This window comes from Scyliorhinus canicula, chromosome 7 (genome assembly GCF_902713615.1).
Source record: "Scyliorhinus canicula chromosome 7, sScyCan1.1, whole genome shotgun sequence".
Classification (NCBI taxonomy): domain Eukaryota; kingdom Metazoa; phylum Chordata; class Chondrichthyes; order Carcharhiniformes; family Scyliorhinidae; genus Scyliorhinus; species Scyliorhinus canicula.
In genome coordinates, this window is record NC_052152.1 from 120,394,395 (window position 1) to 120,406,707 (window position 12,313).

The window sequence follows — 12,313 nt, forward strand, 5'->3', positions numbered from 1 at the left end:
CATCAGGTCCTGGGAACTTGTCTACCTTAATGTTTTTCAAGACCCCAATACCTCCTCCTTTTTGATCTCGACATGACCCAAACTATATACACACCCTTCCCCAGACTCATCATTCACCAAGTCCTTCTCTTTGGTGAATACTGACTCAAAGTACTCATTTAATATCTCTCCCATTTCCTCTGGCTACACGCATAAATTCCCTCTCCTGTCCTTGAGTGGGCCAACCCTCTCCCTAGCTACCCTCTTGCTTTTTATATATGAATAAAAAGCCTTGGGATTTTCATTAATCCTGCTGGCTAATGACCCCTCTCAAGCCTCCTGACTTCAGTTTCTTTCTACTTTCCTTGTATTCTACATTTGCTTTGTGTGTTCCAGGCTCCTTGCCTTGACAAATGCTTCCTTTTTCTTATTGACTTGGCTCACAATATCTCCTGTTATCCAAGGTTCCCGAAACTTGCCATACTTAACATTCATCCTCACAGGAACATGCCGGTCCTGAATTCCTATCAACGTACACTTGAAAGCCTCCCACATGTTGATTTGGCGTCTGGGTGGTCGGTTTTCTCAGTTAGCTGGATGGCTGGTTTGTGATGCTGCGCGATGCCAACAGTACACATTCAATTCCTGTGCTGGCTGAGAGACCCGTCTCAATCTTGCCCCTCACCCGCCATGTGGTGACCCTCAGATTAAATCACCACCAGTTCAGGCTCTCTCTCTCTCAAAGAGGGTGAGCAGCCTATAGTCCGTGGAGGCTATGGCAGTATTTAGTGGGTTCTGAATTAAAGCAGCTATGCTCAATTGATTCTGGCTTTATAATTGATCAGAGGCAGTAGCGGATTAATATAACAAGGCTAATGGGAGATGTCTCAGGATTCTTGGAAGCGTGGAGGAACAGAGGGATCTTAGGGTCCATGTACATAGATCCCGCAAAGTTGCCACCCAGGTTGATAGGGTTGTTAAGAAGGCCTATGCTGTGTTGGCTTTCATTAACAGGGGGATTGAGTTCAAGAGCCGTGAGGTTTTGCTGCAGCTTTATAAAACCCTAGTTAGACCACACTTGGAATATTGTGTCCAGTTCTGGTCGCCTCATTATAGGAAGGATGTGGATGCTTTGGAGAGGATGCAGAAGAGATTTACCAAGATGCAGCCTGGACTGGATGGCATGTCTTATGAAGAAAGGTTGACGGAGCTAGGGCTTTTCTCACTGAAGTGAAGAAGGAAGAGAGGTGACTTGATAGATGAGAGGCATGGATAGGGTGGATAGCCAGAGACGTTTCCCCAGGGCGGAAATGGCTGTCACAAGGGACATAATTTTAAGGTGATTGGAGGGAGGTACAGGGGAGATGTTCGGGGTAGGTTCTTTACACAGAGAGTGGTGGGTGCATGGAATGCACTGCCAGCGGAGGTGATGGAGTCAGAGTCATTCGGCACATTTAAGCGACTTTTGGACAGGCACATGGACAGCTGTAAATTGAAGGGGTCTAGGTTAGGTTGATGTTAGATTAGGATAAGTGGTCGGCCCAACATCGTGGGCCAAAGGGCCTGTACTGTGCTGTACTGTTTTATGTTCTCTGCCTCAGTCATCTTGACTACATGCTCCAGGTCTTATACATATGAGAGAGAGAGGCACGTTGGAAGGTGCCCCAGGAAAGAAAGCTGCGAGAAACAGCTGAGGTAGATTATCTTTTGGTAACTCCCAGGATTGGTAACTTGGAGTCAGTTGGTTAAATTAGGAACCTTACAGTATGACCATAACATTGTACGAATATTATACATTACGTATAATCTCTGATAAATAATTGAACTCCGTTGTAATATTGTGGATATCAACATCCATACGAACATATGAAATAGGAGCAAACGTCAGCCATTTTGCTCCGACATTTAACAAGCTCATGTCTTATCTGTTTGTGTTTCCAGGTCCCTATTTCCCAATACTCCGAAAACCTTTGATTCCCTTGGCTAACTAGAATCTATCTTGTTAGAGTGCCAAAGTTGCACAAACCTCGGAGAGAAAAGAAATTCTCCAACGCTTTGTCTGCAAGGGCGACCCCCTTAATTTAAAAACAGTGCCTCCTATTTCCGACTCACAAGAGGAAACATCCTTTCCACATTGACCTTGTCAAGACTATTCAGGATCTCATGAACTCCAATCAAAAATTCACTTTTTGAAATGCGGACTGGCCTCAGGAGGATTCTGACATGTGGAGTATTTCAGTGAAGGCCTCGAGTTGAACTAGAAATAAGTGGGGGAAACGGTTTCGCAGCCCAAAGCACAACTATTCCAAAATTCCAATTGCTTTTTAAATAATTCCGGATTTATTAACAAAGGATAATCTAGTTTTCTGTTGAGAAACACATGCGGACAGCAGTTAATTGAAATCATGCAGGTTTTATATTTTCAATATGATTGCAATCTTACCCACTCCCTTAAAACCCTTCCTCAGGCATCACCTTAGAAAGTTCCAAATCCCATATTTCCCCCATCTTTCCTTGGAGTTTAATTCTTTCGCTTTAGGGAGCAGTTATAAATAAGCTTCTAACTAGTTGATAGTTTAATTGGTAAGTATGTTCCTCTTTGTCTCATCACAGCACCTGGATGCCCAGATGTTGGGAATATTCTCCATGGAAGCCGCACAGTGCTAGCAGGGAGCTCAGTTGTCCAATTCAGATGTGATTCCGGCTTCGGACTGCATGGCTCCCCAGTGCTTTATTGCGACGGCAATAACTGGAATGACACCAAGCCAATGTGCAGAGGTGGGATGAAAATGCAGAGCAATGTGGTCTCACTGATGATTGCATGAAGTGTGTACAATTATACTCACGGTCAACTGCGTAAAGAATGAATGGTGAAAATGACACAAGTGGGAGGACTGAAATATGACCAATATATATCTCGCCCCCCCCTCCCTTTTACCTGCTGGGTTTTCCAAATCCAGGGAAACCTGACCCAACACGGTAAAAACAGAATTCCAGTTAAAATAGAAACATTCAGACTCCTTAAACAGTTTCAATAATGAAACAATTTATTGAGAATGGATTGGTCACAAGTTCCCAAACTGGTAGATTGTCGGTTCAAGGTGTGTTGGCCGTTGACATTTTTTACTTTTAAAAATCCTTTCATTGGCGATGTGAGCATCACCGACAAGGCCAGCATTTGTTGGTCATCCCTAATTGCCCCATGAGTGGGTGGTGATGAGCCACCTTGAACGGCTGCAGCCCATTTCATGTTTCTGTCACGCTTTGGTGCAACTGAACAACACAGCACAGGAACAGGCCCTTCAGCCCTCCAAGCCTGTACTGGTCATGATACCAACCTTGGCCAAAACCCTCAGCACTTCCTTGTGCCATATCGCTCTACACTCATCCTATCCATGTATTTGTCGAGATGCCTTTTGAACACTGTTAATGTATCTGCTTCCACAACCTCCCCTGGCAATGAGTTCCAGGCACTCACCACCCTCTGTGTAAAAAATCTGCCTCCCACATCTCCTCTAAATTTGGACCATGGACCTCAAACCTATGCCCCCTGGTGACTGACCCCTCCACCCTGGGAAAGAATGCCTGCCCATTCACTCTATCCATGCCCCTCATAATCTTGTAGACCTCTATCAGATCAGCCTTCAACCTCCATTGTTCTAATGAAAATGTTAAAGCCTTGTTTGGCCATTTCAGAGGGTGGATAAGGGTCAACCATATTGCTGTGAGTCTGGAGTCACTTGTAGGCCAGACCAGGTAAGGACGGCAGATTTGTTTCTCCGAAGGACATTAGTGAACCAGATGAGTTTTTACAACAACCAATGATAGTTTTGTGAATAAAAACAGGGGGCAGGATTCTCCCGTACCCGGCGGGGCGGGGGTCCCGGCGGGACGGAGTGGCGTGAACCACTCCGGCGTCGGGCCGTCCCAATGGTGCGGAAATCTCCGCGCCTTCAGGGGCTAGGCCAGCCCTGGAGTGGTTGGAGCCCCGCTGGCCGGCAGGATAGGGGCCTGGTGCCATGCCAACCGGCGCCGAAGGGCCTCCGCAGGCGCATGCGCAGAAGCGCATGCTGGCATCATCCCCACGCATGCGCACAGGGATTCACTTCCGCATCAGCCATCGTGGAGGACCACGGTGGCTGATGTGGAAGGAATAGAGTGCCCCCACGGCACAGACCTACCCGTGGATCGGTGGGCCCCGACCGCGGGCCAGGCCACCGTGGGGGCACCTCCCGGGGCAAGATCCTCCCGCGACCCCCCAGGAACCCCGGAGCCCACCCGTGCCACCAGGTCCCGCCAGTAAGGGACCTACTCTGATTTACGCCGGCAGGACCGGCTACAGGTGGGCGGAACTTCGGACCATTGCTGGGCAGAGAATTCGGGCAGCCCCGGTGCCCATTGAGTCGGGCCGGACCCCGCCATACTCCGAGGCGGGCGGCGCGACTCACGCCGGGCAGGTTTTTGGGGGGGTGGGAGAATTGGGAGGACGGCGGGGGTTCGGAGAATCCTGCCCGGGAAATTCTAGGAAATCTCAGCATCTGTGGAGAGAGAAACAAAGTTAACATTTCATGTCCAAGTTGACTTTTCTTCAGAACTGAAGTGGTCATCGTTACTGAGACTAGCTTTTATATTCCAGATTTATTTATGAATTGAATTTAAATTTCACCAGCTGCCGTGATGGGATTTGCACCCATGGCCCCCAGACCAATCTCCAGTGACATTACTCGTATCACCACAAGACCATAAGATATAGGAGTAGAATTAGACCATACGGCCTATTGAGTCTGCTCCACCATTCGATCATGGCTGAAATGTTCCTCATCCCCATTCTCCTGCCTTCTCCGCATAACCCCTGATCCCCTTATTAATCAAGAACACCAGATTTGTGCTGGAGGTGCTGTTACTTACAGGACTACAGACCAAGAGCTGGAAGGTGAAATTAGACAGAATGATTATTTCTTACAACATCAGAGCTAGGAGCAGAAGTAGCAATTAATCCTCTCGACCCAGCACCACCATTCAGTACAATCATGGCTGATCTCATCATGGCCTCATTCCGTCCTGCCCATTCTTATCACCATAACCCTTCAATCCATTACCAATTACAAATCTGTCTAACTCCTCCTTAAATTTACTCACTGTCTCAGCGTCCACCACACTCTAGGGTAACGAATTCCACAGGTTCACAACCCTATGGGAGAAATAATTTCTCCTCACCTCTGTTTAAATGTGCTACCTCTTGTCCTGAGACTATGACCTCATGTTCTAGAATCCCCCACAAGAGGAAGCATCCACTCTACATCAATTTATCCATACCATTTATCATCTTGTGTACCTCAATTTGATCTCCCCTCATTATTCTATACTAGAGTGTTGTGGCCTAAACTGTTCAATCTCCCTTCATAAGACAAACCCCTCATAGAATCGTAGAATTTACAGTGTAGAAGGAGGCCATTCAGCCCATTCCAAGGCCATTCTTGGAAAGAGCACCCTACATGCCTCCGCCCTGTCATGATATGCACTCATGCACATAATGAGGTACAGACAGGCAGTGTCAGACACCCAGTACAGCCAATCAACACACAGGGCAGAACACAACCAATCACCAGACAGAACACTAGAGAGGGGTTTCCCACTATAAAACACACGAGGCACCAACACTCTGCCTCCTTCCACTGGTGACAACTGTAGTGACAGTTAGGGTGGCTCACGTAGTTACACGTGGCTCAGAGCTAGTCTGGTCTAGTTAGTTATAGTTAGCACACTTAGAGTAGTGGAGGGTCAACCCACAGCCAGCTGTGTGCACTGTTACAGAAGTTCAATAAATCGTTTGGTGTCTGCTTTCCAGTACAACTGCATCCAGTTGCAGACTGTGTTACCCCAGGGTGAATAACATGACACGCCCTATTCTCATAACCCAGTAACCCCACCTAACTTTGGACACTAAGGGGCAATTTAGCATGGCCAATCCACCTAACCTGCTCATCTTTGGACTGTGGGAGGAAATCGCAGCACCCGGAGGAAACCCACTGAGACACGGGGAGAATGTGCAGACTCCACACAGATGGTCACCCGAGGTGAATTAAACCCGGATCCCTGGAGTTGTGAGGCAGCAGTGCTAACCACTGTGCCACCGTGCCGCCCATCTCTGGAGTCAACCTGGTGAACCTCTGTTTCTTTTGCTCATCCGCTTAACTATTCCACCAAATTAGAGTCACCTGAGGAAGGAGCTGTGCTCCGAAAGCTAGTTTTTGAAACAAACCTGTTGGACTTTAACCTGGTGTTATAAGACTTCTTACCAAGTCAGAGGGCAGTTCTCTAGTAGTTTCATTTTTAATTCTAAATTTACAGTACTTTAAAATGCGTTAAAACATTTAGCACAAATTCTCCGGCCGTTGGGAATCTCCATTCTTGCCGGCAGTGCACCCCCACCCATGGGTTGTCCGGCAGCGTGGAGATGGCTTCAATGGGAAATCTCGTTACCAAGTGGTGGGAGCAGAGAATCCTGCCACCAGCGACCGGAGCGCCGCTGACTAACGCATGGCTGGGGGACCGGAGAATCCTGTATTTCTTTTGGAATTAGAGCCAATTTGTCACATGGAGTAATGAAAACACTGTTGTTCTTTGGTGATGTTGAGTTTGAGATGTGCTCTTCATCCGAGAACGCAGACCAGCATCCCCTTGACAAAATAAAGCTTCAACATCTTTGGGCAGCACAGTGGGTGGCACAGTTGCTTCACAGCTCCAGGGTTCCAGGTTCGCTTCCCAGCTTGGGTCACTGTCTGTGCGGAGTCTGCACATTCTCCCCATGGTTTTCCTCCGGGTGCTCCGGTTTCCACCCATAGTCCAAACATGTGCAGGTTAGGTGGATTGGCCATGATAAATTGCCCCTTTGTGTCCAAAAAGGTTAGATGGGATTACTGGGTTAAAGCATTAGGGTGGAAGAATGGGCTTGGATAGGGTGCTCTTTCCTTGGGCCGGTGCAGACTCAATGGGCCGAAAGCCTCCTGCTGCATTGTAAATTCTATGATTCTATGATCGTCAAAGACAATGAAGACCCTCACCAGCCAACACCATGACCCTCCTGCCAAACATGGAGTTACTGAGATTCTCACAAATGGCGTTGTCACTGCTTGGATCCCGTTCTTTCTACTGAACATATAGGGGATCAGAGAAATGATCCCACATCCCATGTCACATTTACAGGGATCCATCGCGGCAGTCCAACAACATTTAAGATTCCTTTTTGCTCTTAGCACTTTTGTAACAGAACACCTAAACCATAGTTCCAATTTGTGAACCGGTTTGTTTTTGTTTCAGAATCAGATAGGACAAGGTCCAGATAGGAGACACATCTAGAGATTGTGCAATCAAATACATTTCCAACCCCGATTAACTCCCATCCTTGTAAAAGACAGCAGATATACTGAAGTTCAACAGGGCCATAGCTTTCGAGCCATAATTGTTAAACACATCACTCCACACTTTTACAAAATCAGTGACCATTGTGCAACATTTAATCAATCTGTAACCAGCTTCTTAAAGAAAGGGTCATTAAAAGGTTAATACAACCAAATAAAAGTTTAATCTATTTCAATATCTTCATTGCTATCAACATCAGAAGTACCTCCAACTCTAATTTTGCCTTTAACATCCCTAACTGGAACTAAATTACCAGCATTTCCATGTTAGTCACTCAGTGAACTTGCTTCTCACCAGCACATTCAAACCCTTCAAATACCCTTTAAATATCTGTGGAGGAAGGTGCAGGGAAGTGGGGAGAGGCCTGGGGGTGGCTGTGTGTGAATTGCTCCATGGGAGAGCCAGCATGGATACAATGGACAGAATGGCTTTCTCCTGTGCTGTTCAGGATTCTATTCTATAAAACCAGAACCTTCCTCTACAATAGGCTTGTCCAGAGGGCCCACCTTTGCAGAATTTTCTCACTCAGTGGTTCCACTGATGAGAGTAAGTTTCAGGAAGACAAGGTTTGGCACAAAAATAAACAATTTCAAAATAAAGTTGAGGTTTTAAGGAAAGAAACAATTGCTGAACAAACTGTCAGCTAGGTCTTGGCAATAAATAGTTAAATTAATTAATTAAAATGACCAGATGTGGAAGGGCCAGTATGTGAGTGGGTGAGTGTGAGTGGGTGAGTGTGAGTGGGTGAGTGTGAGTGGGTGAGTGGGTGAGTGTGAGTGGGTGAGTGTGAGTGGGTGAGTGTGAGTGGGTGTGACTGGGTGAGTGTGGGTGGGTGAGAATGGGTGGGTGAGTGTGAGCAGGTGAGTGCGACTCTGAGAGCATGGGGGGTGGGTGTGACTGGATGAGTGAGGCTGGGTGGGTTTGTGGGTGGGTGAGTGTGGTAGGTGTGACTAGGTGAATGTGAGTGGATGAGTGTAAGTTGGTGAGTGTGAGTTGGTGAGTGGGACTAGGTGAGGGTGGGTGGGTGTGAGTTGGTGAGTGTGACAGGGTGAGTGCGGGTGGGTGAGTGTGAGTGGGTAGGTGTGAGTTGGCGAGTGTGACTGGGTGAGTGGGGGCGGGTGAGTGCAGGTGGGTGAATGTGAGTTGGTGAGTGTGATTGGGTGAGTGGGGGTGGGTGAGTGCAGGTGGGTGAATGTGAGTTGGTGAGTGTTAGTTGGTGAGTGTTAGTTGGTGAGTGTGACTGGGTGAGTGTGGGTGATTGTGACTGGATGAGTGTGACTGGATGAGTGTGGGTGGGTGAGTGTGACTGGGTGAGTGTGACTGGGTGAGTGTGGTTGGACGAGTGTGAGTTGGTGGCTGTGACTGGGTGAGTGTGAGTTGGTGGCTGTGACTGGGTGAGTGTGAGTGGATGAGTGTGACTGGGTGAGTGTGACTGGGTGAGTGTGGGTGGATGAGTGTGGGTGGATGAGTGGGAGTTAGTGAGTGTGAGTGGATGAGTGTGAGTGGATGAGTGTGAGTGGATGAGTGTGAGTGGATGAGTGTGAGTGGATGAGTGTGAGTGGATGAGTGTGGGTGGATGAGTGTGGGTGGATGAGTGTGACTGGGTGAGCGTGACTGGGTGAGTGTGGGTGGATGAGTGGGAGTTAGTGAGTGTGACTGGGTGAGTGTGACTGGGTGAGTGTGAGTTGGTGGCTGTGACTGGGTGAGTGAGTGGATGAGTGTGAGTGGATGAGTGTGACTGGGTGAGTGTGACTGGGTGAGTGTGGGTGGATGAGTGTGAGTGGATGAGTGTGAGTGGATGAGTGTGAGTGGATGAGTGTGAGTGGATGAGTGTGGGTGGATGAGTGTGGGTGGATGAGTGTGGGTGGATGAGTGTGGGTGGATGAGTGTGGGTGGATGAGTGTGGGTGGATGAGTGTGGGTGGATGAGTGTGGGTGGATGAGTGTGGGTGGATGAGTGTGACTGGGTGAGCGTGACTGGGTGAGTGTGGGTGGATGAGTGGGAGTTAGTGAGTGTGACTGGGTGAGTGTGACTGGGTGAGTGTGACTGGGTGAGTGTGACTGGGTGAGTGTGACTGGGTGAGTGTGGGTGGATGAGTGGGAGTTAGTGAGTGTGAGTGGATGAGTGTGGGTGGATGAGTGTGACTGGATGAGTGGGAGTTAGTGAGTGTGACTGGGTGAGTGTGGGTGGATGAGTGGGAGTTAGTGAGTGTGACTGGGTGAGTGTGACTGGGTGAGTGTGGGTGGATAAGTGGGAGTTGGTGAGTGTGACTGGGTGAGCATGGGTTGGTGAGCATGGGTGGGTGAGTGTGCAAGAGTGAATGCGGAAGGGTGAGGGGGAGTGCAAGAGAGTGGGTGAGTGTGCGAGTATGAGTGGGCAAGTGTGAGTGGGTGAGTATGACTGTGTGAGTGGGTGAGTGTAAGTTGGTGAGTGTGAGTTGGTGAATATGACTAGATGAGTGTGGGTGAGTGTGACTAGGTGAGTGTGACTAGGTGAGTGTGACTAGGTGAGTTTGACTGTGAGTGTGACTGGGCGAGTGTGGGTGGCTGAGCGTGGGTGGGTGAGTGTGACTAGGTGAGCGTGGGTGGGTGAGTATGACTGGGTGAATGTGGGTGGGTGAGTGTGACTGGGTGAATGTGGGTGGGTGAGTGTGACTGGGTGAATGTGACTGGGTGAATGTGACTGGGTGAGTGTGACTGGGCGAGTGTGGGTGGCTGAGCGTGGGTGGGTGAGTGTGACTAGGTGAGCGTGGGTGGGTGAGTATGACTGGGTGAATGTGGGTGGGTGAGTGTGACTGGGTGAATGTGGGTGGGTGAGTGTGACTGGGTGAATGTGACTGGGTGAATGTGACTGGGTGAGTGTGACTGGGTGAGTGTGACTGGGTGAGTGTGGGTGGGTGAGTGTGACTGGGTGAATGTGGGTGGGTGAGTGTGACTGGGTGAGCATGGGTGGCTGAGCGTGGGTGGGTGAGTGTGCAAGGGTGAATGCGGAGTGTGCAAGGGTGAGGGGGGTGCAAGTAAGTGGGTGAGTGTGAATGGGCAAGTGTGAGTGGGCGAGTGAGGGGGCAAATCTGGATAGGTGAGTCTTGGTGGATGAGTCTGGGTGGGTGAGTGTGGGTGGGTGAGTGTGGGTGAGTGTGACTTGGATGAGTCTGGGTGGGTGAGCGTGGGTGGGTGAGTGTGGGTGGACAAGTGTGAGTGGGCGGTTGTGCGTGCAGATGTGGGTGAAAGTGAATGGGTGACAGTGAGTGAGTATGTTGACTCACACCCACACTCATTCAGTCTCTCACACTCACCCCCAAACACTCACTCAGTCTCTCATACTCACCCCCACACTCATTCAGTCTCTCACACACCCCCACACACTCACTCAGGGTCTCACACTCACCCCCACACTCATTCAGTCTCTCACACACCCCCACACACTCACTCAGGGTCTCACACTCACCCCCACACTCATTCAGTCTCTCACACAACCCCACACACTCACTCAGGGTCTCACACTCACCCCCACACTCATTCAGTCTCTCACACTCACCCACACACACTCATTCAGTCTCTCAAACTCGCCCCCACACACTCACTCAGTCTTTCATATGCACCCCACACTCATTCAGTCTCTCACACTCGCCCCCACACACTCATTCAGTCTCTCACACTCGCCCCCACACACTCTCTTAGACTCTTACGCTCGCCCCACACACTCAGGCTCTCACACTCGCCCCCACACACTCATTCAGTCTCTCACACTCGCCCCCACACACTCATTCAGTCTCTCACGCTCGGCCCCACATACTTACTCAGTCTCTCACGCTCGTCTCCACACACTCAGCCTCTCACACTAGCCCCCACACACTCACTCAGACTCTCACGCTCGTCCCCACACACTCACTCAGACTCTCACGCTCGCCCCCACACACTCACTCAGTCTTTCACACTTACCACCACACATTCACTCAGGCTCTCACACTCGCCCCCACACACTCACTCAGACTCTCACGCTCGCCCCCACACACTCACTCAGTCTCTCACACTCACCCACACACACTCACTCAGACTCTCACGCTTGTCCCCACACACTCAGACTCTCATGCTCATCCCCACACACTCACTCAGATTCTCACGCTCGTCCCCACACACTCAGGCTCTCACACTCGCCCCCACACACTCACTCAGACTCTCACGCTCATCCCCACACACTCACTCAGACTCTCACGGCCGCCCCCACACACTCACTCAGACTCTCACGCTCGTCCCCACACACTCAGGCTCTCACACTCGCCCCCACACACTCATTCAGTCTCTCACACTCACCCACACACACTCACTTAGATTCTTATGCTCGTCCCCACACACTTACTCAGTCTCTCACACTCGGCCCCACACACTTACTCAGTCTCTCACGCTCACCCCCACACACTCACTCAGTCTCTCACACTCACCCCACACACTCACTCAGACTCTCACACTCACCCCCACACACTCACTCAGTTTCTCACGCTCCCCCCATGCACTCAATCAATCTCTCATGCTCACACGCACTCAACCCTCTAGTCTCTCACACTCACCCCGACCTCCACAATCAGTGTCTCAAATCCACCCCCACGCACACTCAGTCTGTACATTCACCCCCACAAGCTCCATTTCTCACACTCGTCCCACACACTCAATCAGTCACTCACATTCACACCCAGACACTCACTCACTTTCTCACACTCACCTAACACACAGTCACTCAAATTCAGCTGCCATATTCACCCCCACTCTCACTCAGTGTCTAACACTCACCCCACACACTTACTCGTGTTTCACACACACCCCCACACACTCACTCAGGCTCTCACCCCCACCCCCACACACTCGCTCAGTCTCTCATATGCACCCCACACTCATTCAGTCTCTCACACTCGCCC

General features: G+C 49.8%; 1 protein-coding gene across 1 annotated transcript in view; it reads left to right on the forward strand.

The window, feature by feature from the left end:
- The window catches only part of LOC119969122, a 64,787-nt gene that overhangs the window by 19,576 nt on the left and 32,898 nt on the right, over positions 1 to 12,313 (forward strand). The window contains exon 3 of the mRNA XM_038802339.1: positions 2,593 to 2,757. Within this exon, the coding sequence (XP_038658267.1) occupies positions 2,593 to 2,757 (165 nt within the window). The remainder of the gene's footprint in view (positions 1 to 2,592; positions 2,758 to 12,313) is intronic.